A 26,543-nucleotide genomic window follows, 5' to 3' on the forward strand; every position below is an offset into this window, starting at 1 on the left:
TATAGTAGATATATATATATATATATATATTTATATATATATATATATATATATATATTATATATATATATATATATATATATATATACTATATATATATATATATATATATATATATATATATATATATATATATATATATATATATATATATATATATATATATATATATAGATATATATAGATATATATATATATATATATATATATATATATATATATATATTATATATATATATATATATATATATATATATATATATATATATATATATATATATATATATATATATATATAATATATATATATATATATATATATATATATATATATATATATATATATATATATATATATATATATATATATATATATATATATATATATATATATATATATATATATATATATATAGTATATATATATATATATATATATATATATATATATATATATATATATATATATATATATATATATATATATATATATATATATATATATATATATATATATATATATATATATATATATATATATATATATATATATATATATTATATATATATATATATATTATATATATATATATATATATATATATATATATATATATATATATATATATATATATATATATATAATATATATATATATATATATATATATATATATATATATATATATATTATATATATATATATATATATATATATATATATATATATACAGGCGGTCCCCGGGATTACGACGGTTCCGGCTTACGACGTTCCGAGGTTACGACGCTTTTTCTTAATATTCAATGGAAAATCCGTCCTGGGTTACGACGCTTGTTCCGAGGTTACGACGCTGACGCTTCCGACGCTCCGAGTTAACGACGCTTTTAAAAAACGCATGCTATGATAAAAATCCTTTATAGTTTAGCACAGTATATAATAAAAATATGTTTTTGGTTACATTACAACAAAAATTTTGAGGTTATGATGATTTTTGACACTTTTTTTTTTCGTATTTTTTGAATTTTTTTTAGTGACGCCGCATATGCGGAACTAGTTTGCGGGGCGAATGAATACACTAGCTTGGGATGCGCAGTTTAAAAACAGTCCAAAAAGCGCAAATAATGAAAAATCATTGCTTGTTTCCAGTACATAATTTAAAAAACTAAGTTTCTGGTTAGATTACAACACAAATTCCAAGGTTACGACGTTTTGTTTATGCTTTTTAACGATACCTCATATGCAGAACTAGTTTTTGAGCGGAGGTGCATAAATTAATTAACGCTAGTTAAACTGTATGGTAAAATTGACCGGTCCCGAACAACCACCTCGGACGGTCGAGGACGCTAAGCGTAACAATACGAAAGGACGCCACTTCAATCGCGTGTCTGCCTGAAGTTCAGTCGGTTGTGTGCTAAGACGTTGCTGAAATTCCTTGCCATTTTCGCAAATTTACAATGGCTCCTAAACGCCAAAGTACTTCCTCCGATGATAGTTCATCCAAGAAGAGGAAGGTCATCACGATGGAGGTCAAATATGACGTGGTGAAGCGTTCGGAGAAGGGAGAAACTAACACCGAAATAGGCCGTTCTTTAGGCTTGAGCAGGACCACGGTGGTAACCATTGTGAAGGACAAGGAACGTATTCTGAAGCATGTTAAGGATGCTGCACCGATGAAGTCAACGGTGATAAACGAGAAGCAACGTAGCCAGAGCATTGTTGAAATGGAGAAATTGCTCATGATCTGGCTGGAGGACCAGAACCAGCGACGTGTTCCGGTGAGCTTAAGTGTGATCCAGGAGAAGGCTAGAGCGCTGCATGAGGCAGTAGTGAAAAAGTTTGGCGAAGGCAGTGCTGGTGGTGAATTTTCCGCGAGTAGAGGTTGGTTTAACCGTTTTAAGGCTCGTGCAAATTTGCATAATGTGAAGCTGCAAAATTATTTTTTGTACATTCCAGAACCCCCTGAATGATGTAGGCTATGGGGCCACATAAGACTTTGTGCATCCAGGGTTACATAGCACGACAACTTTAAACTAAAGGTAAGGAATTAATTAACATACATTAACTAAGTTTTATACATGTTATATATGTGATATTAAACCACTGTATGGTGCATATTACTGTATGTAACTTACTATGCATAGAGTACTTACTGACATACTAATTATTTTTTGTACATTCCAGAACCCCCTGAATGATGTAGGCTATGGGGCCACATAAGACTTTGTGCATCCAGGGTTACATAGCATGACAACTTTAAACTAAAAGTAAGGAATTAAATCACATACATTAACTTTTTTACTCTTGATATAACTCAAAGTAAGGAATTATAAACTAAAAGTAAGGAATTAATTAACATACATTAACTCTTTTACTCTTGATATCTATAATTTACATATTGCATTCAGGACTTTGTGTAGTATTTTGTACTAATTGTGTTATACTTTTACCTTCCAGAGCTACCAGACTGGGATTTTAGTGTACTCCAGGATCTACCAAAGGATTAGTGTACAGTGTAATAGTGTTTAGTGTATAGCCTAATCTAACCTAAGGATTAAGTGTAGTACATTGTGCTTTATAGTGTCACAAGAGTTTAATAAAGAATTATACCTTCAAGAACCATCCTTTGGCATAGAAATAACCACACTACACATCATGCAATACTTGCATGTCACACAGGTAAGGTCTCTCTAACTTTTTCTTAGTTTAAGGCATATTTCCAAGTGTCGTTCCGGCTTACGACGATTTTCGGCTTACGACGCGCCTCAAGAACGGAACCCCCGTCGTAACCCGGGGACTGCCTGTATATATATATATATAATAAATATACATATATTATATATATATATATATATATATATATATATATATATATATCTATATATATATATATATATACACACACAGTAGTACCTCGAGATACGAAAGGCTCTACTTACGAAAAACTCGAGATACGAAAGCCAATGCAAAAAATTTTACTGCTCTACATACGAAAAGTTTTCAAGATACGAAAGGTTGTTGCTGTAAAGTCCCGAGATTCGCCCGGACCACCGAGAACAATTTTAAAACTCCTGCGCCGCCAACTGAGTAAACTCGCCACCATCCTCCCGCTCTCCCATTGGTTCCTGATGCTAGTCACCCCATAAGGTCCTGCTCTCCTATTGGTCAGCCTCTACCCCTTCTGCTTTAAGTATTCTATTGGTAAAAGGATGCTGTAAATTGAAAAACTTATTCATGCAATATATTTAATAAAAAAAAAAAATTTTCTGGGAGGACTGACAATTCACTGCAATGGTTCATACTTCAGTCTGCATGCAATAAAAATCAGTACTTATTGTACCAGCCAAGCCTTCCAGCCCTGCTATATCAGTCTCTGCTGGGTAACATGGCTTACTCGATACTTTTCTTGCTGACCAATCAAAAAAGGAATCATGCCTCACACAGTAACCTATTTAATGAGGCTGTCATCCATCAGGAATACTAAAACATTTCAGATGATGAAGTTGGACAAGTAAAGAATGACCTAATAATATCAAAGACATATCACCTTTCAGAGCCTTCCCAAGGAGTTTTATGGTTATGCAAGCATGAACGCTGGTACGTACTTGGAGATGTCTGCCATCTGTTGACACTTTTTGCCTTGTTCACACATCTCCTATTGCCAAGAGAAGCAGTTTTCCTCAGATTCAGGATACTATTAGAAATACTTAATTTACTCTCTGGGTATTTAACTATTTAAAGTACCCAATGAGAGTATACATATTGGACACTTTTTTTTTTTTTTTTCACCTGAGCTATGTCTGATCCACAGTGCTCTAATAAATATATTAGACCCTTCCACAAACTCTGAACTTCCATCAGCTCATCTTCCAGCCCAAATTGTGAATTGGGCTCTACAGAATAAAAAATTTTTCTTACAACCTGCTAATTACATATTAACCATTCACCTTCTTTCCCCTCTTTCGTTTGGTGTCATACCTTACCTATATGTCAGAATGACTTGGTATATTATCACCAACCCAAGTTGTTCTTATCTCTTCTGCCAATTCATTTCAGAACTAGCACATATGAGGGCAATGCAACAGCAAATTGGCTGTATACAATTAATGAATTTGCATGAAAATTTAATACTTATCCATCAATTTGACTTGCTATAATCATACAAGTAATGGTCAAATACTTACACAGATTACTACTACAGTTCATGTTAGCAGAGTATACTATTTCCCTTATGAAGTACATACAGTGAACCCCCTGTATTCACGCACTCTGGATTCGTAGACACATATTTGCGAATTTCTCTCTAGAACATAAACCACCCCTTATTTGCGGTATTTTTCTATGAGGAATATCAAGAAATTCCCTTTCTTTTTATCAATTTCATCATAAAATGCACTTTTTGTGATAAAACTATTAAAACAAAGGTATAAACATTTTTTGTTGGTTTTTCTTGATTTTTAACTAACAAAATAAGCAGTTTGAAGTGTTTTTATAGGGGCTTCAACTATTTGCAGATTCTAGCTATTCACAGGGGATCTCTTATGTGTCCCCTGCAAATACGGGGGTCCACCGTATAAACAGTGGACCCACTGTATTTGCAGGGGATGCATCCAGATGCCCCCTACCCTCAAGTAGCTAGAATCTGCAAATCTTAGAACTCCTAAAAAAATGCTTAAAACTGCCTAATTGTTAGTTTAAACTCTAAGAAAAATCCACTAAAAATGCTTATACAGGCACTCCCCAGTTATTGGCACACTTGGTTAATGGCAATCGGGCTTTATGTTGCTTATTTAGCCCCATAAAATAGACTATTTATGGGACCATAACTGGCCAAGTTTCAGTGCCGATAATAGAGTTATGGTGCCATAACATACCTAACAGAGGCACCATTAACCAACTGGTTATTGGCGCCATAAATCACCAAGTTTCGGTTAAAGGAGGTTTTTGCTCATCAGCACCTGTGTGAACAGAACCCCCACCAATAATCGGGGACAGCCTGTAACTGTTTTTTTTAAAATAGTTTTATCATAAAAAGTGCATTTAATCATGAAATTGATATGAAAATTCAGTAATTTGTGTATATTTCTCTGAGAAAAATATCCCAATTTTGCAAGTTTCCCCATGAATAATGGGCATATAAGGTCCATAGAGAAATTTGTGAATAATTGAGTCCGCAAATCCAGAGTCCATGAATAGCAGGGGTCGACTGTAATAGAATTGTTCAATTCATTGCATTTCATGTGCTTTAATTCTATTTTTTACGTATCATGTTCATAATGGCTTTCTTCACATATTGTAGATTAAATTTTGTAACAACTTCAACACTGGTTAGTGCATTTTAATATCCCTAAATGGGAATCACAACTCGTACCTAATTTAGCTATCCAAGCTGTTTGCAGATCTCTCAGGGCTTCCAAATAATCAGCATGAGTCTTTGTCTCTTTCTTTTCTTCTGTTCCAGTGCCACTGCTGGCTGTACTGCGTTTCTTACATGGCAGCTCTGTCACCACCACTCGTAATGGGTACTGATCCTTCAACAAGAAAGAAACAGAGATTAATAATTACAGACTTAAATCTAGCTAACCAGTCTCTTAACTTTAAAAATACTGCAATAACTTTTATCTTCATTAAATAACTAAAACGTTTCCATAATGACATTCCTAATGTCTAAATCTGATGATTACATAGTTCTTTTATGAATGATATTACTACTACTATATATTAACGGAATGATCCAAATATAAATCAGTCTCTCTTCAGTGGTAACAGACAATTTTCATGTTTATACAGTGCATCACCGACTCAAGGTGGATTCAATCTTATGGTGCTTTTTCAGTAATGTTAACGGCAGTTTACAGTGCCATAATTTGACGTTGCATCAAATTATGGCATCGTGAATGAGTGCCATTGACAACAGTAACAGCAAGAATAGGCATCAAGTTAACAGTGCTTATGGCACTGTAAGAAGTTACCACATCATAAGCACTGTTACAGCGCTGTAACTTGATGATGTATCAAATTATGGTGCTGTAAGTGCTGTTGCCAATGCTAACTGCAAGAATAGGCATAAAGTTAACTGTGCTTACGGCATTGTAACTTGATGCAACATCAAGTTACGGCATCGAAAACACTGTTAAAGCAACAATAACAGCGAAACACCGACTTAGGGCAGAAATCAACTTACGGTGTGACACTGGAATGGATCTCCGCCATAAGCCGAGGACCTACTACAAATAAAACTAAACCCTTCAAGTTATTGATCTTCAGGAAGCAAACAGAAGAGGACACGCAAAATTTATGTTCCCTATTTCCTATTTACTTTTACCTTCCCTACTTTGAATAATAATGTTTATAAATGATTGGGGAATGGTGTCAATGTGAAAGCACTCCCCATGTTACCCTGTCCATAGCAGAGGTACAGCTAAATTCCTACTGCTTTTCTTTTAGGAGTCTTACCTAGCTAACCTTTAAATCAAAACAAGAGTTAAGGAAAATATTGTTCTTTACCTATGAGGAATCAACAAAATTCACTTGAGAAATAGGAGACTTAAAAAATCAAGGAAAACCTAACAAGGGAATACCTTGATGGAAAAGAAAAATAACAGAAAAAAGTCATTTAAGAGATTAACCCTCTTACGCCGATTGGACGTATTAAATGTCGAGATAAATTGTCTCCCGGGTGCCGATTGGACGTATTAAACGTCAACATAAAAAAGTTTTTTTAAAAATTTGCGGAAAAATACTTAGGCCTACCAGGCGAAAACTTTTGAATCACGCGCCTTGGGGGATGCTGGGAGCTCACGGATCAAGGCGTAGTTTTGTTTACAATCGTTACGCCATTCATTTAGTTTTAATTGAATTCAGAAGGATATTATGGATATGACCCAATGATCATGTATGGACACATACTTGTAGCCATGTTGGCCTGCCTTAATTTGAAGTGTCTGTTGCATATCAAGTGATATAGGTAGCTACCACTGGGTAGTTATTAAACAGACTGGGAAACATGAGTTTATCTTGTGCCTTTTACCATAACTACCTGCCATGAGTAGGCCCCTGAAGGAATAAAGAAAAATTTGGTTAGCTGCTGGGCATGTGTAAAATATGCAAGATGCTCCTTGCAACAAGTTTATATGATTAAAGAGGTAAATTTTGAGCTATCTCTATGACTTATAGGTTTCAATAGGAGTAGGGAAGGTGGAGACTACTGTACATCATTCCAGCAGAATGATGGCAGTGTTTTTCCATCCCTCTCCAAGCAGAATCCACATTTGGGTCAATACTCCAAAAGCAGTGGGTTCTACATACCTGTCTTTCAAAGCATATCATTATCTCTAAAGGATGATGTAAAGAAGCTGCCACTATTGAGATCAACAACCCCATTCATTAAGATCCAAGAGATGCATCCTAGTCCCAAGTTAATGTGTTGGAAGAACATCAGAACCTATGCATCAGGGGCAACCAGAGGAATCCCCTGACATATATGTTATCTGTGTTGCCACCACTGAGGGTCCATCAGCATTCCATTACTGGAACCAAAAATGATTTTGGGCAATGAAATTATTTTAGATCTGGTTAAAGCTGCTGTGGTTTAAGTCACTGTGAGGCACCAACTTTTTAGAAACATCCAACTTTTTAGAAACTTCCAACTTTTTAGAAATGTCATACGACTAATAAAAACTTGCCAGGACTTGGCTGGTGGATGATGACAGCTGTGAAACTGGTAAAAGGTGCCTGTTAAGTTCTGAACACTTTCTTCCAAAGGCCAAACCAATTTTTGCTCTGAGTCAATTATAGTGTGTACATACATCACATACTGTGGATGTGGTTAGGTGTGACTCCCTCCTGCTCACCTGTAGCACCAAAGATTGGGACCAAAGAGAATGGAGGGTTGGCACTATAGAACTTGGCAGCTCAAGGATACCATGACCAACCAGTTGTTGTGGTAGCAGACACCAAGATTAGACAATGTAAAAACTCGAGGTAGAGGTGACTAGCCAAAGCAGCAGATATGAAACTCAAGATTTTTCCTTCCACAACAAATTGCAGGAATCCACAGGGACGAACAAATCACAACATGAAAGTATGTCTTTCAGAACTAATGATGCTACAGTATTTTCTCTGCTCACTGACCTCCTTAGCAACTTCAATATCTCCATCCTGATAGAGGGAGGGTGAAGGAACTTGTTGACTGAAGCCTATAACAGTTTTCCAACTTCCTGAAACAATCGGGACTAATCAAAGCAACTGTTGAACCCTAGACAGTCATATCACACTTTCCCTGATTACCTTATTTGCTACCACAGACAAGACTCCTACATCAAGAAACTTAAAATTCTCATTACTATGGGATACAAGTCAAAACATAATGGCTAGGGTGACATAGAAGGGGGTGGGGGGAGGGGGTTACCTCCAAGAAGGGAAGCTGATACTCACGACAAGGAACACTAATTAACAGGAAGATCTTCACCTCTGCTATCATCCTCTACCTGGTGACTAGCCACTTAAGTTGGGCACTTCAAATGATCCATAAAAGATGAATCTAGAGCTCTCAGGGCCTTTAAGAAAGTACAGGGATGAAAGAACCAGGCACTTCCTTGCACTTCCTACTATTAACTGTTCGGATTGAGGAGGCATAAGGATAAGGAAGCTGCGTTCAAAGAAACTTCGATTTGTATTGCAAAAGAGACAACACAGCTCAATGAGGATTCCAAGGAGGCCGCTGGAGAGGTCTTAGGCATACAATACTTACAGGAACTACTTTAGGCACACAACATATCCTTTGCAAGGAGCTGCTGCCCTCTTACACAAAATGTACCTTAAATGAGTCCACTAAGCAATAATGAAAGAACTATAACCTTAAATTAGATTAACCAATTAAATGTAAAAGAACTCTTGTAAAACACTCAGAATAGATTACAGAGAATCAAAGGAAACAAATAAAAAAAATTTCTTATAAAAGACCAAATTGTAGTTAAAACAAGCATTTCCATATGCAAAGCATTAAAAGTACTATAAAATATACTGAATTTATCACCCACACATTAGCAAAGTTTTATGATATGAAGAGAATACAATATAGAAAATAATGAAAAGATACAAAGTCACACACACACACAGTAGTCCAAATATCTGAGAATCTCTGGAAGCTGTTGACCAGTCACCTGACACAGTGCAATTCAGTTAACAAACGACGACTTAAGGTACTACAGATACACTTATACACCACCCTACTTAAAAGCCATATGATTATCCTCATACTTCTTTAGAAGTCAACCTATGTCAATCAATTTGTGTCAAACACAAAATAGGCTATGATTAAGTAAAGGGTTCATGATGAAACAAATTTTGTATAAAACTTGTACTTCTATGGCAGAATTTTAAAAAAACTCACAATGCATAATGAAATTTTACTGTGACATATTCTAACTTAATTTCCTTCTCTTGTATTTACAGTATCTAGCCCAATAACTCTTCACTGTAATTCTTACAGTTTGAGCTATTTAATCATACTATTCATGGCTATTAAGTAACTGATTTCCTTCAATCAGTCAATTAGTTAATTTTTTTTATACAACTGACAATTAAAATCAACCAATATCCAAATTTTCTTATTCACTTATCAAACAAAATAACTGTAACTTGCAGGTGCTGGGATCTACCGTATATACATACTCACATAACACTCGATCTCCCATATCATGCGACCCCCAAATTTTCACCCACAAAAAATTATTTTATCTTGTATCTCACACATCATGCAAGTTGAATTTACGAGACCAAAATTTAACAATAGGCTAACCTCTTTTCCTCCTCTTTATCTATTCCATTTTTTAGTTAGGCTAACCCCTTTTCCTCCATCTCTTAATCTATCCTATTTTCTAGTCAAGTTTAACCCTCTTACGCCGAAGCCCTAAAAATCAAAAGCTCTCCCGTATGCCGGCGCCGGTTAGGAGTGAGCGCGGAAGCGGAAAAAATAATTTTTTCAAAAAATCACAGCGCGCTTAGTTTTGAAGATTAAGAGTTCATTTTTGGCTCATTTTTTTGTCATTGCCTGAAGTATAGTATGCAATCATCAGAAATGAAAAATAATATCATTATCATATGTAAATAATGCAATATATGGTAGCAAAAAAAAAAAAATTTCATAGATAATTGTATTCAAATCACGCTGTGCAAAAAACGGTCAAAGCTAACGAGTTACTTTTTTTCCGTTGTATTGTACACTAAATTGCAATCATTTTGATATATAATACATAGTAAAACAATAAAAGCAACACCGGAAAAATGATGTACGAATTCGTAACGTGCGGACGTAAAAAAATGTTATTTTCAAAAATTCACTGTAATTCTAAATATTGTTCTAGAGACTTCCAATTTGTTTCAAAATTAAGACAAATGATTGAATATTACGATACTGTAAGAGTTTTAGATTAGAATTGCAGATTTCGACCATTTCGGACGAGTTAAATTTGACCGAATGTCGAAATTTTTATATAGATATATTTTTATATGCACATATTTCGGATATGGAAAAAGCTACAACCTTCAATTACTTTTTTATTGTATTCTTCATGAATTTGCACACATTTTGATATATGAAACTCTATAAAATGGCTAATATGAAAAGGAGCAAATATTAGGACAATGCGATGTACGTATTTCGGAGACTTGCGGCCGCGAATCAGCGCACGGAGTGAAGGTAAATATATTTTTCAAAAATTCACCATAAATCACAATATTGTTCTAGAGACTTCAAATTTGTTTCAAAATGAAGAAAAATGATGGAATATTACTAGGCTGTAAGAGTTTTAGCTTACAATTGCGTTTTTCAACTATTTTGGTAGAGTCAAATTTGACATAACGTGGTTTTTTTTCTATTTATCGTAATTTATATGCAAATATTTCAAAAAAAGAGAAAAGCTACAACCTTCAATCATTTTTAGTTGTATTCTACATGAAATTGCGCACATTTTCATATATAAAACTTTATGTAACAGCTAATTTTAAATGGTGCAAACATTTCGACAATCGCACAAAAAAAATTCAGATTTTTTCAGAAGAGTTACCGCGCGGATGTAAGGAAAATTTTTTTTTTTTTTTTTTTTCATAAATTCACCATAAATCGAAATATTGTGCTAGAGACTTCCAAGTCATTGCAAAATGAAGGTAAATGATTGAATATTACTAGAATATAAGAATTTTAGCTTACAATTGCGTTTTTCGACCATTTCGGTAGAGTCAAAGTTGACCGAAAGTTGAAATTTTTGCACTTAACGTTATTTATATGAAAATATTTCGAAACTGATAAAAGCTACAACCATGGGCTGTTTTTAGTTGTATTGTGCATGAAATTGCGCAAAATTCCATATATAAAACTTTATGTAACGGCAAATTTAAAAGGGTGCAAACATTAGGAAAATCGCACAAAAAAATTTATCGGAAGAGTTATCGCACGAACGTAAGGAAAAAGTTTTTTCATAAATTCACCATAAATCGAAATATTGTGCTAGACATCCAATTTGTTGCAAAAATGAAGGCAAATGATTGAATATTACTATAATATAAGAATTTTAGCTTATCATTGCGTTTCTCGCCCATTTCGGTACAGTCAAAGTTGACCGAAGGTTCAAATTTTTGCACTTATCGTTATTTATATGTAAGTACTTTAAAATTGATAAAAGCTACAATCATGAGTATTTTTTTGTTGTATTTTACATGAAATTGCGCACATTTTCATATATAATACTTCATGTAAAGGATAATTTAAAATGGTGCAAAAATTATGTCAAAGTGACGAAATAATTTTTGAGATGTGTCACTGATACTTTTTAGTGCAATAAGAAAGAAATTCGCGCTTGCGCGCCTGCGTAGCGATTGTAAACAAAACAACGCCTTGATCCGTGAACTCCCAGCATCCCCCAAGGCGCGTGATTCAAAAGTTTTCGGCTGGTAGGCCTATAAGTATTTTTCCGTGAATTTTTAAAAAAACTTTTTTGAGCCGACGTATGATACGTCCAATCGGCATACGGGAGACATTTTGACTTAACGTTTCATACGTCCAATCGGCGTAAGAGGGTTAAAAGAGTAAAAGAAAATGCAAAAAGTATCGGTAGTAATGATATACTTGTTTGGAAAACGCATAGAGCCAGAAATAGCTGATTTGCTATGAACAACCAATCCGATAAAAACAGCCTTTTTGCTTGCATTTCAACCATTGTAAGATAGTAAAAAATTACCATAGTTATGTTACAAATGACGTTAATGAGAATACGACTGATATATTTTTGCATTACAGGTAGTAGTCGACTCACTACCGCAATTGGTTACGAACAACCAGTCATAAATCGATTTGGACGTAAGTCGGCCCATGTTAATTTACCGTAAGAATATTATACTAGCGTAGCCTACACTAGGGTAATCAGTACCATATTTACATGTAGGGTAGCCTAGCCTACACTACACAGCATATTTTATACATATATGGCATACTAATTTTCATTTTAGCTAATTCTCTAGGTTCAATGCACATTGGCTTATGATGATTCAGTACAAAAAGAAATTGAATAACATTTAACAAGTTAGCCTCGCCTATATGATGATGATATCGTGGTACATATATCATATATATACGAATACAGTAGCCTAGCCTCCAGTATACTGTATACTACATATACGATATAATTTAGTAATTTATTAATGAACGCCAATTTTGGAGTTCCAATGCATTCTGACTATGACATATCAGTGGGGGGAAAAAAAAAACACACACACGAATCACATTCAGACAGACATCGGCATACCTAATTGAGTGATATCAGGCTGCTGACAGCTACGTATAGCATTTACGAAATAAATACACGATGAATACGCATCTTTTCTGATTCTTTTAAAAATTTATACATTACAGTATCCAATAATATTGTATGTATTCTCATATTATTGTATCATAAAATACTAAAAGTGGTCAGTGTTTTGGTTTGGAAATCAGCTGATGGCGAATACGACTTTATTTCTCTGTATTTAACTCAATTCGGAGCGAATTGCCTTTCTTCTAGTTAGCGTAAAATATCTAGATACTATACTTATATGAGACAAGGTAATTTGTCATTATACGATGTGTTTTAAAGTCGAAATATGAATTTAATATGTCTCGTGAACGTAAGTATTTTTTTCGTTAACAGATTGCGTTGTGGGCATGTTTATTGTGTAAAAATATTACACGATTCTGTTCGCTATTTTCACTTCATTTCATCGTAGTACAAACTTTACCGTTATGTTACTTATCTTTTATCAGCGTGAAAACAACAGTAAAACGTTCTTTCAAGACCTGAAGTTTTGATTAAAATAATTTTCTCTCAATTCTATCTACAGTTGTGTTTGATGGCATAAGTTTACTGGAGTTATAGCCTTGCTCGCTATGGATAAAAGATCGGCAAAGGCATATGCTGCTAAATTTAATCTGTAAGTTTTAGCTGAAGTTGAGGAAAGAATGTTGATGCGCTAACAACTATTATCGTGCATCGGCAACGTGGATGAAACTTTCCCAAACTTCGGTATAGTACCATCAAACTCAACCGTAAACAAAATTTGAGAGAAACGTGATTTAATGAAAACTATTGGGCATGAAAAGAACACATTTTACTTTTTGCACTCATATAAAAGATAAATATGTAAAGCTCGTAGTATTCTGATGAGATAAGTGAAAATATCGAACGGAAAGTTAATTTTTGTTTACGCAATAAACATGCCCTCAGCGCCATCTACTAACAAAAAAAAAAAAAAATTTCGTTCACAAATGATACATTTTCAAGTGATATTTCCACTTGAAAATACTTTGTATGATGTGAAACAACCTTATCTCATATAAATAGAGTATCTTGAGATTCATTTGGGCTAACTAGAGACAAGAAAGTCGCTCTGATTTAAGTTCAACACAGCAAAACAAACTTACTTCGCAATCACCCTCAGCTAATTTCCAAAACAAAACACTGTTTGCATTTAATAATACAAACAAATAGTAATATGAAAATATATATAATATTATTGGATGAAGTGAAGTAAAACAAAAATTTTTTAAATATCCATAGACAAGGTGCATATCTATTATGTTTGTATTTTATCATGTGATACTAATATATGATTATCATACACTCAAATTTTATATCTTATGTAAGATGCGACCCCCTTAAAATTAGCTCCAAAATTAGGGCTTCAAAAGTTGCATGATACGTAAGTATATACGGTATACATTAATACCTACACAAAATTACTTCAAGATAGCCAATATGGGTAAAACTACTGAATGCAAGAAATCATACAAACATTGCCCATAACCTGCCACTCAACTCTGCAAAATATTGTAATAAAAAACACAAAAAATATGGGTCAAGTCAGTTGGGTATTTGATCATACATGAGAGCATCCTCAATTTGCTAGATTATCTGTTTGAAGTTGTAAATGAACTTATCTTCCACAGAGCCAGGTTAGGAACAACCTAAATCTGACGATGCAGGACCTCTGGTGGCAATCTAGTTTAAAAAGATTAAACATTAACTAATTTAACATGGGGACTCATGTGTTACTCATAGACAACAAAGAAATCTTTACACCTTCTTACACAGGAAATTCTATGAAGTTGTAAATGAACTTATTTCCACAGACACAGGTTAGGAACAACTCAGATCTAATGATGCAGGAATTCTAGTGACAATCTAGTTAAAAAAAAAAAAAAAAAAAAAAAAAAAAAGAAGTTAAATATAACTCCAATTTAGTATGGTTCAGAGGACTGATGTGTTACTCATAGACCACAAAGGATTCTTTAAGAATAAGTGAATTGAAATATCTTGTGCAGACTTTGTTTCATCACTCTGAAGTTAAATTCCTCTTAAAAAGATTGGTACAAAAATGGCTTAACTAGGCGATGTACCTACCTCACGTACACATGGCTGCTAAGACTGACAACTGATTAAGCTTATCTTAATAAAAAATTATAGCTTCATGAGATCAAGTTTATTCATAGACTCTCAAAAAGGGGCTTAAAGAAAAGATCTGTTCTCAAACCCAATATGAAAATTAGAGCAAGGTAAAGTTAAAAGCATTTTCATAACTAGGATGAAAAATAACAAAACATAAAACACACGCCCGGGCCAAAGTGATGGTCACACATGACACACCATAAGTGATCCCCAACAGACGTTTAAATTTTAATACAATCACAATATGGAACACTTTCATCAATAAACTTTATTCTCCTCTCATGCACTCCCAAATAAAAATGTATTTAACCAATGTACTTTTGTATAAAGAATTTACCATAGAATTCAGTGGAAAATTAGTTGTCTTTAAAGGAGTGAGTCCTGAGTCATGAACAACAACCAAATGCACAATTAAGTTAGTTATCCACTTTACTTGTGTAAGTTATCCACTTTATTTGTGTAAGTCTAAGTTACCAATTTTCAATTTTACAAAGAAAATTATATGTGCAACCTCCTGATTTTCTGTTTAAAATTAATTGTTTTGACCAACAAGAAAAAATAAAAAAGGTCTAAAGTATAAAAGATAAAAATTTGTTGCCCATTTATAAACAATCAGATACATGGTGCATTAGTGACAAGAGGAAAATAGTTTACAGATAGAGCAGATTTGTGCTCTTACCGGCATAGTACGTATGCGGCCAAACTTGTGGCTACTTACAGCTTTCCGAACTAGTTCATCCTTGGCAAACGACAGTGTACCTAATAACGCTTGGCCAGGGGTCAACCCTAAACCCTTTAGTGTCCTGGAAAGAAAATAATACAATTAGCTATTCATAAAAAATTACTTTCAATTTATGGTATTTTCTAATTAGCTTCAAGTATAATTGATAGATTTAGTCATCACCAATAAAACATTTAAATGTGAAAAAAGGCTAAATTAACAGTTAGCTCAACAGCCAAAAGATATTATTTGAATATTCTATAATTGAGATAATTTCTCACTAACACCAATGGCAATTCCAAAATTATCCCTGATTCCCAGGGAAATGTATAAAATGAAACAAGCTCAATGAAAATCAATATGATTAATGCTGGAACAATGGCAGTACAGAGTAGCAAGTGATGATGTTAGCAAGAAAGTACAGAGTAGCAAGTGATGATGTTCGCAAGAAAGTACAGAGTGGCAAGTGATGAAGTTAGCAAGAATAAGACCTTTTTTTGTGTATAGGAGATAAGAAATAAAAGAACTAGAATAAAAACAATTACAGGCAGTCCCCAATTGTCGCCTGGGGGTTCCATTCTTGGTGGGGTGCTGATAAGTGAAAACCGCCATTAACTTCCCACACGATGAAATAAATAGGCCGAAAGCCAGATTGTAAGTCATTAGTTGCTGAAAATGCCATAAGGTGAAACAGCTGTCATGAGAAAATTAAATAAATGGAAGAAAGAAGTCTGGGTATTTTTCACCAGAAACTGACGAATAAGAATCGGAAAAAACTTTGTCAGTACGAAGTTGCTATCCAGAAGAATCAGATCATATACTCCCCTCCAGCACGAGAAGGAATGTGCGAGCCAACAGGGACCAGACAACACGCTCCAACCCAACGAAAACATCATGCCCCTTAGAGAACATGAGAGGACCCAGCAAAAGCCAAGTAACATGCTCGCTCAAGTCGTTGAGGCCCCACCCAACATGAATCTTCAGTCGTTAATCAGCGTAGACCATTTGGACACACACACGCACTCAAATTTAATATTATACACATTTATGTATAAATAGACATTAGTTTATTTGTACCTTTATGCACGCTATAAAATAATATTTATTCCTATAGTATTTCTGTATTTGTATTTCTACATTCATTTTTATTTCTGTATGTCTGTTGAGGCTGTCATCTTCCTTGAAAAAGAGTCTGCTATTACATTGAGAGACCCTGTACAGTGAATTGCAGACAAGTGCCACTTCTTTACCTGTGCCATCCGAAGGATGGCTAACATTAGCATATTAAGCGGAGGTGTGCGTGATCCCAATTTCTTGATGCAGGACATTGCAGTCGTGTTGTCTAGGATCAATAGAATGTGTCTCTCTTCCGGAGGTCTGAGTTTCTTGAGACAAAACAACAGCCATCAGCTCTAGGAAATTGATATGACAACTCTTTAGGGTAGCTGACCACCTCCCCACCACCTGACGATCCTCCCAATGTCCTCCCCAACCTGTAAACGGGGAATCTGTGTGTATTGTCACTTTTACAGATGGAGGAGTAAAGGTGACCTATTTTGCCAGATATTCCTCTGGGATCCATGGCCGAAGTATCTCCCCAACTTTCTGATGCATTTTGTGAGATCTGTCTCACATCTTTTTTCTTGCATGTGACAGCCAAAATCTGTTCATGTTTTTTATTTGCAATCTGGGTACTATTGGATCTGTTACAGATGCAAACTGCAGCAGACCTATTATACGTTATAATTGCTGTCTGAAAATAATGGGCTGTGTCAGGAACCTTTTGAGATTTTTCTGTATTCTGAACTGTGTTTTGAGGGGAAGATACAAAAGGCCATGAACAGTATCCCAACACATTCCCAGCCACTGAAACTGTCCACTGGGTGTGACGCAGGAATTTTTCCAATTTATTATAAAGCCTTTTTGACTGGAATCTGTTGACTACTGATCTTAGGTTTTTCAAGCACTTTTTTCTTGTTCCCCCCCCCCTCCCCCCTTTCCCAAGACTAACCAGTTGTCTAAATAAGCTATCAGATGTATTCCTTCTTTCTCAAGTTCTCAGACAACTATTGTCACCAATTTTGTAAAGATTCTTGGGGCAATGTTTAGCCCAAAAGGCATGACCTTGAATATGTACGTATTTTTCCTTATCCGGAACCCTAGGAAGGGGCAGAAGGGAACGGCAATAGGGATGTACCAATATGCATATTTCAGATCTATAGAAACTGTCCAGGTCCCTTTTAGAATGACAGAACATACTTGGGCAATGGTAGTCATTCCAAACCTTTGGCAAACAATGTGTTTGTTTAAAGTTGATAGGTCAAGGATCACTCTTCGTTCTGAAGAATCCTTTTTGGGAACACTGAAGAGACATGCTTGGTGACGAATGTAAGAATGTTTCTCTATGGCTCCTTTTAAGAGGGCCTTCTGCATTTAATCTTCCCGAGAGGGGTCTGGTTTTTGAAAGAACCACTTTAAAGGTGGGGGGGGGAGACCATTTCCACCCCAGCCAGTTGAAAATAATGCTGTGTCCCAAGGAGAAGACTTCCATTCCTTGTGATATCTCTGAAGCCGACCCTCGACCAAACAATTCCCATTGGTATCCCCCTCTTCCTTTACCTTTGCCCTTGATGGGCATTCCAGGTGTTGCTTGTCCTTTATAAGATGGTTTTTGGACCTAGTGAAAAGGATGCACTTTCTGCTGAGTAGGTTGTTGTCCCTTTTAAGGGAGTTGTCCCTTCTGATCACCTACCTGCTTATGAGGAGAGCTATTACAAGTGACTGAAGGCCTATATAATTTTTGATCAAAGTAAGCCTTGTTTTGGACTGGGTAAGGGGAAATTTCTGGTTTTTTGTTTCCTGAAATCTTTTCCCAGTAAAGCATACAGTGTAACCTTGTTGACGTGGTTACTCTTTCACTTGAGTCACAATAGACTCCTCAAACAGGTCCCTACAAAAGGCATTAGACTATAATAAGGAAGTCACATTGGGAAGAGATTTGGGGCCGTATTTTTAAACTATCATCTTCCGCTTCGACGAAGAGGCTCTTCATGAAATTTTTTAATTATTATTATTATTATTATTATTAAGAACTGAAAATATCAATAAACATATTACATACTAGTACCATAAAAATTCTTTCATCTAAGAGAGAGAGAGAGAGAGAGAGAGAGAGAGAGAGAGAGAGAGAGAGAGAGAGAGAGTTATCCTTATTTAAAAGAGTGAAATGGATAGAATCTTGTATTTCTTGAAATGGATAGATTGTTGTTTTTCTTTAAACATATAGCACATATACAGTAGTACCTCGAGATACGAAAGGCTCTACTTACGAAAAACTCGAGATACGAAAGCCAATGCGAAAAATTTTACTGCTCTACATACGAAAAGTTTTCAAGATCCGAAAGGTTGTTGCTGTAAAGTCCCGAGATTCGCCCGGACCACCGAGAACAATTTTAAAACTTCAGCGCCGCCAACTGAGTAAACTCGCCACCATCCTCCCGCTCTCCCATTGGTTCCTGATGCTAGTCACCCCATAAGGTCCTGCTCTCCTATTGGTCAGCATCTACCCCTTGTGCTTTAAGTATTCTATTGGTAAAAGGTTGCTGTAAATTGAAAAACTTATTCATGCAATACATTTAATAAAAAAAAAAACATTAGGTAAAGATAGAATAAAGAATAGAAATGAATGGTTATTATACTGTTTGGTAGTTTCAGTAGTTGAAGAGAGATAATGAAAATTTATGGCTTACTGTGTAAAAGTGATTGCTTTGCGATCATTCGATACTCGTAAGTGCTGGAAGCTTTTTTTTTTATTTTTTATTATAGTTAATGGTTACTTAATAATTATTTGAAATGAGTACATGCGATACATTTAATAAAAAAATTGTGAATTAGATATAAAATATAAAATAAATCAGACTGCCAAAAAATACGTATTTTTTAGAATTCTTCTTCTGTTTTATTATTACGTTACGTATACGTATGTTTCATTATAGCTGTCACTAACTCGGTATCTCCATTAGGTAAAAATAGAATAAAGAATAGAAATGAATGGTTATTATACTGTTTGTTAGTTTCATTAGTTGAAGAGAGATACTAATGAAAATTTATGGCTTACTGTGTCCTAGGAAAAATGATTGCTTGGCACTCGTTCGATACTCGTAAGACGGGTAAGAGCTGAATGTAAACAATCGATTGGAAGGTTTGATTTTTGTTTGTTTGTGTATTATAGTTAATAATTAATTAATAATTATTTGAAATGAGTACATACTGATTATTTACACATTTTATTGGCATATTCTAAGCTTTAGCTCTTAGGTTTAGATGTCAGAATCATAGACTAGGCTACAGTAGCAACCGCTAACATAGGCTAGGCTTATTGCTAAGGGACATATGCTAAAGTCCTAATATATGCAGTAAAAATGGGGTTGAACATTACATGCAGTTGAATATTACTCAAGTATGCACAGTATTTTGCCTTTTTGCAGTCATATTTCTTCTGTCGGATCGGCGTCGTAACCCTAGAACATGTGTTTTAGGCCTGGAAATATAATTTACTGGTGTGTTTTTGGAGGGCTTGGAACGGATTAGCCATTTTACATGTAAAATGTGTTCCAAGATACGAAAAACTCATGATACGAAGGCCGTCTCGGAACGGATTAATTTCGTATCTCGAGGTACCACTGTACTATAAAAATTCTCTCTCTCAGGAAGAGAGAGAGAGAGAGAGAGAGAGAGAGAGAGAGAGAGAGAGAGAGAGAGAGAGAGAGAGAGAGAGAAACTACATGAACACTTCGTGGCAACAACACAAAAGCTCCTCTCCCTCGTCACATTACTTGATATATTTGACAGTTTTAGTACCTGGAGTTAGAGAGAGAAGACTGGGATTTCCTTCATTCTTACATAATTTTTAAAATTTATAAACTAAAATCTTAGTAATTCGCTTTAGTACATATTTTCTTTAATGAATTGATATTACTGCTGTTTACATTAATATTTGAAAATACTAAATCATTTATTTATCATGCAAAAGACATACATCTATGTAAGAGAGAGAGAATTATTATTTTTACTATGTGATATAATTTAATTTTATTAAACTTACTATAATACAGTATTAATTAATATTATTTGAAAATTAGTAAATCATTTTTGTATCATAAAAATGTATTTAATTCATGAAAATAACATCAAAATACACTAATTGGTGATTAGTTTTGTCGGAAAACACCGCGAATAGGCGAATCCCCCGCAAATAATGGTTAGATATGGTCCAGACAGAAATCTGCGAATCCATGAGAATGCAAATACGGGGAGCCCACTGTATATATTTTCCTTACTTTGCAAAATAATTATCTTTCATACATTGAATAAATCTACTTGATTCTAATATAATTTATTTCAAGTTAAAAGGCTTGAAATGACAAATTTTCTGAGACAGTTTGTATTTTTCATAGCTACAAACCTTTCTTAACAATAGGATCATTTCTAGCACCTAGCTGGATCCGGTTAAATAGCAGATGAAAGCAAGGAATCTTGTGAGATCTGGCAATGCATGCATATATTGGGTGAACAGTGGTCAAGGACCATGCACCCATGCCACAGCATTCAGTCTTTCCCAACTCAGGATGTCTTTGGCAAGACAGAGGGGCGGCTAAAGGTGAGCAGTACAACGTTAAGACCAAGTTTTTGTAGCTATGAAAAATACAAATTGTCTTAGAAAATTTGTCATTTGTCACCAGTCCAGCTCCCCCTTGACATGGAGCGGAGCATATGCTACCAAATAGAGGGTCGTTTATTTGCATACAGTGACCAAACTATCAATATGACTACCTGACTCACCTGTATCAGATCAATCCAGCGAGTGACGTGTCTATTCCTCAACCCACTCGAAGGAAGAAGGAAAGGTACAAAAGAAGGAAAGAGACCAGCCAACTCCCTCATTCTCACGTGCCTTGTCAAGGGCAATGATGAGTTACACAATCTATTGGGCAACCACCACAGGACCCAGGGAAAACGTGTCCATAGATCTGTGGGCAACATCCTTAAGACAGAAAAAGGTGAACGTGGACTGGCGTAACCAAGTACCAGCGCTCAGCACTCTGTGTACAGCCAAGTTCTTTTTGAAAGCCAGAGAGGGACCAATAACCCTAATGTCATGAGCTCTAGCCTGTACAGACGTGGTGGCGGAATCATCAAGAGTCAAGTATGCCTGTCTGATGTCTTCCTGTATCCAAAAAGAGATAGTATTTTTTGACACCTCTTTCTTTGTACGCCCTGTGCTAACAAAAAGCCTACAACAGCCTGGTCTAAGGTGCCGTGTCCTTTTAAGGTAGCAACGCAGAGCCCTGACAAGAAACAACAATAGCTCTTGAGCATCACCGCTCACAAAGTCATTTAGTGATGGAATGGAAAAGGAGGTGAACCTATCATCGTGCACAGAGGGATTCTGGGTCTTAGCCACGAATTCCAGGACAAATTTGAAGGACACTGACCCCCAACCCCTAGTGTGCTTCACATCACAGCTCAGACCGTGCAGCTCCCCAACTCTCTTGGATGATGCCAAGGCCAGGAGAAAAACACTTTTGAGTTTCAAGTCCCTGTCTGATGAATGATGCAAAGGCTCATATGGAGCTTTAGTGAAACTTCTCAGTAACAAAGAAACATACCATGTTGGGGGCTTGAGCTCCCTAGAAGAACTCGATTGCCCAAATCCTTTAACTAGCAAGGAAAGTTCCCAGGACGAGGAGATGTTGATACCTCTACGTAACACTAAACTCAGGGCCGCCCTGTAGCCTCTAATGGCAGAAACAGATAAACGTTTCTCATCTCTGAGGAAGGTCAAAAAGTCTGCTATATGCTGAATAGAGGTTCCGAGTGGAGAAAAACCCCATTTACGACACCAATTACAGTAAATCGCCCATTTGCCTTGGTAAACTGCAGAGGTAGACTGTCTGAGACTGCTGGACATATGCCCTGCTGTTCTCTGAGAAAAGCCTCTCGCGCAGAGGAGATACTTGATAGCCTCCAACCGTGAAGAGACAGGGATTCTACTGACTGGTGGAACCTTTCAACATGCGGCTGACACAGGAGATGCCACCATGGGGATATTTCCCTCTGAACCTCCGACAACGACAGCAGATCTGGACACCATTCCCCCTGAGGCCACAGAGGGGCTATCAAGGTCATCCTGAGACTCAGCAAACTCAGCCTGTTCAGGACTTGATGGATCAAACAAAAAGGAGGGAAGGCATACACCTCCAGGTTGTGCTAGGGATGTTGGAACGCTTCCTCCGCTAATGCTACAGGATCCAGAACCACTGAACAGAATATCTCCAGTTTTCTGTTGAACCGGGTCGCAAAAAGGTCCAGCAGGGGTGTCGCCCAAACCTGGAAGACCTTGTCTGCTACTACCTGATGAAGGGACCACTCTGTGCCTAAGATCTGATCCCGACGACTGAGCTTGTCTGCGACCACATTCCGTTTGCCTGGGATATACCTGGCTAAGAGCTCTACCGAATTGCTGACCACCCACTGGTGAACCTCGCAGTCAAGGCGTGAAGTTGACGTGAAACCGAGCCTCCCTGCTTGTTCACATAAGCGACCACCGTGGTGTTGTCTGACATGAGAACAACAGAATGACCCTCTACTTTCTCCCGAAACTCCTTCAGACCCAGAAAGGCTGTCTTCAACTCCAAGACGTTGATATGCTGCTGTTTGTCCTCCAAAACTCCAAACACCTGAGGCAATGAGGCCGCCTAACTGAGCCCCCCAAACCTGCGAGGAAGGTTTCTGAAAACAGAAGGAAGTCCGGGGGGGAGAGAACACTGAGGAACACCCTTCAAGAGATTTCGGTCGTCCATCTACCAACAAGGGTCTTCTCTCACTTCCAGAGACAGAGGAACCCTCAAAAGGGGCAAGTCCCCCGCCAGAGACCAGAACTCCCTCAGCCTCCATTGTAGAGACCGAAGAGGAAGATGCCCATGAGGGACCAGCTTCTCCAGAAAAGACAAAATTCCCAGAAGAAGCTGCCACTCATGTGGTTGCAACAGGCAGTCGTGCGCCACCACTCGCAACTTCTCCAACCTCTGATTTGATGGGAAAACCCTTAAAACTGCCGTATCAATGACCATGCCCAGCTAGAGAATCCTTTGACTGGGTACGAGGTTTGACTTCTCTTGGTTGATTAGGATGACCAATTCCAGACAAAACCGAAGCAGACAGTCTCTACCAACCAATCATCTAGGTACCTCAGCAAACGGATCCCCTGAGCATGGGCCCAACCTGAGAGGAGAGAGAAGACCCTTGTGAACACTTGAGGGGCTGTGGTCACCCCAAAGCACAGGACTTTGAACTTGAAGACCTTGTCTCTGAGTGAGAAGCGAAGGAACTTCCTGGACGACGGATGAACAGGGATCTGGAAGTATGCTTCCCTCAAATCTATCGACAGCATGAAGTCGCCTTCCCTCACAGCTGCCAACACTGAACGCGGGGTCTCCATCTTGAACCTCGTTTTCCTGATGAAATGATTCAAGGTGAATAAGTCAATTACAGGCCTCCAACCTCCCAACACCTTGGGCACCTAGAAGATGTGACTGTAAAACCACAGAGATGGACGCATCACTTCCTCTATCGCATCCTTGTCCAGCACCTTCTGCACTTCCTCCCAGAGAGCCAAGAACTTCAGAGAATCTGGTGGATACACCTTCAGTAGATACCCCACCTCAAGGACATCTACTACCCACTTATCTGCCCAATAACTCCACCACTTGGCCCACTGGCCCACCAGGCAACCCCCCCACCCGTGGCATAGGAGAGGGAGAGGTGCCTAACCTACCAACGACCCCCCTTTACCTTTGCCCCTAGGGACCCTTCACGACTTAAAGGAGCAGGAACGAAAGGGACATTGGTCCTCTGACCTAGGCTGGGATGAACGGGGAGGCCCTACCGAAACCAAACTCCTTGATTGCCTTCCAGGCGATGACCTTTGTGACGCAGCCTGGTGCACTAATCTGTTCTTCGTGTCAGCCCGGCACCGGTCTATCGCATCCTCCAGCTCAAGTCATAGGGAACAGAAATTGATATTCTAAAAGATCCCCATTCTTCAATGCCAGCAAGGACTCAGGTTTGACCGATCTTTCCATCCTGGATAAAGCCGCGTCTCTTCTAATCAGACAGTTAGCCCATAAATTAACACTGAAGTGTACAAGATATGAGAACGGCTTGCCTCCAGACTGCAACAAACTGGCAAAAGAGGAAGGACTTATCAACCCCTCTGGGGACCTGTCAGACGCTTTCTTGGCAATGCCCACCTACCAGCAGTCCAACCAAGAAACCTTCTGCAACATGGAGGCTGCCGTAGACTCCAAAGCTGAGGCATCTTGCGAAGACAAGGACAGAGCCACCGACCTCAACTGCTCCAAAGTCAACCCCGGCTTCAGAAGTGACACGTCTGGGTTAAGATGACATGACATCAAGTATGCAGAGTTAGTAGCATAGTACTTCCTATGCCTTGTGAGAGGCGGGGGAAACAACTTGGCAGAGCCCCTGAGCGAAGCAATACATCCCGATGTGAAACAGAGGCGTTTACCTTATGTAAGACCGACTGCACATGCCACAAGGGAAGTTGAAGCGATGACTTGGGATCTTGTGTAGCCCCCAGCAAGGCTTCCAAGTAGGAAGGAGTGAGAGACGACTGAGGCCGAGTCCCACTCTCCAAATTGTTGAACCCACGAATGAAATCGACAACTTCTGTAAAGGAAGACAAAAACTCTTGCGTGTCTCCCTCCTCCTGCTCCAGCAACGAAGACCGATGACGAGAAGAATGCTCAGGCTTATCTAAAGCGCCTCCCTTGTGTAAACCAACAGAAGAGCCAGCAGTCAAACAGCCTGAAACACCAGTTGGAGCCAAGCGCCAACTCCTGCGACGACCCACCACAACACTAAGGACATCACTACACACTCTCCCAACAGATGACTCTCGTAAATGGCCGCGTACGTGCACATGTGGGGCGGACGCACGTACATAGGCGAAGTGTCTCGAACACTCGAAACAGAACGAGAATCCCTCGGAGTTGAACCCCGGGAAGTACCAGGGGGAGGGGCAGGGAAACACTCCTGCTGCACTTACTCTGCACACACAACCTTCGACCTCTTGACAGGCGCCTCGAGATCCTTACGGCGACAAATAGGCCCTAGAGAAGGAGAAGGGGAAGCAGAAGCACCTGCAACTTGTGCACGAACGTGGGAGGTTGCAACACACTCGCGACTCGATGCAAAGGATGAAGCAGCCACTGCAGATTACACAGGGGAAGAAACACTAACACTATCAGTAAAACCAACACTTACAGGAACATGGGCATGCCGCTCCTATCTCGCAGACAAAGATAGGGCAAAGTCCTTAGCCTTCCAACACTTGATACGCTGACACGACGGAGATGGGGGGAGAAGGAGAGGAAGACAGCACTGGCTCCTTATACAATCTCTTTGCAGGAGGTGGGGCGATGCAACACACTTGCTTCCAGTCCTCCCAGCCGACATGGTAGCAAACCTATCTTCTAAAACAGAGTCCAATCTCTGAAGAACCGCCTGGCATAAAGCCTCAGAAGGATCAGCAAGAGAAGGGATTGACGACATGGAAGGGAGATGTAGCGAACTGGATGGCAGATATGTCGTCACGGCAGCAAACGAATACGAACACAGATGAGCGAGGCAGCACAGAGGAAGCAACTGGGAGTGACGTCATCAATGGAAGTGACGTCATAAGCGGCGATGACGTCACGGCTTCCCCTCAATCCGAACGGGATACAAAATGGCTGACTGTGACGTCACGGTTTCCCTCTTACTCG

The 26,543-nt window shown here is 37.7% G+C and overlaps 1 protein-coding gene across 2 annotated transcripts in view; it reads right to left on the reverse strand.

Annotated features, from left to right (window-relative positions):
* Positions 1–26,543, reverse strand: part of LOC135216974 (tripeptidyl-peptidase 2-like) — a 280,577-nt gene that overhangs the window by 31,481 nt on the left and 222,553 nt on the right. Inside the window, exons 21-22 of one of the 2 annotated variants that reach the window (XM_064252520.1) lie at positions 15,694–15,778; positions 5,369–5,528 (exon numbers count right to left, since the gene is read on the reverse strand). In XM_064252520.1, coding sequence (XP_064108590.1) covers positions 5,369–5,528; positions 15,694–15,778 — 245 coding nt within the window. Of the gene's footprint in view, positions 1–5,368; positions 5,529–15,654; positions 15,779–26,543 lie in introns of both variants that reach the window. The other variant, XM_064252513.1, reaches the window with a different exon arrangement.

Source organism: Macrobrachium nipponense, chromosome 19 (genome assembly GCF_015104395.2).
Source record: "Macrobrachium nipponense isolate FS-2020 chromosome 19, ASM1510439v2, whole genome shotgun sequence".
NCBI lineage: Eukaryota > Metazoa > Arthropoda > Malacostraca > Decapoda > Palaemonidae > Macrobrachium > Macrobrachium nipponense.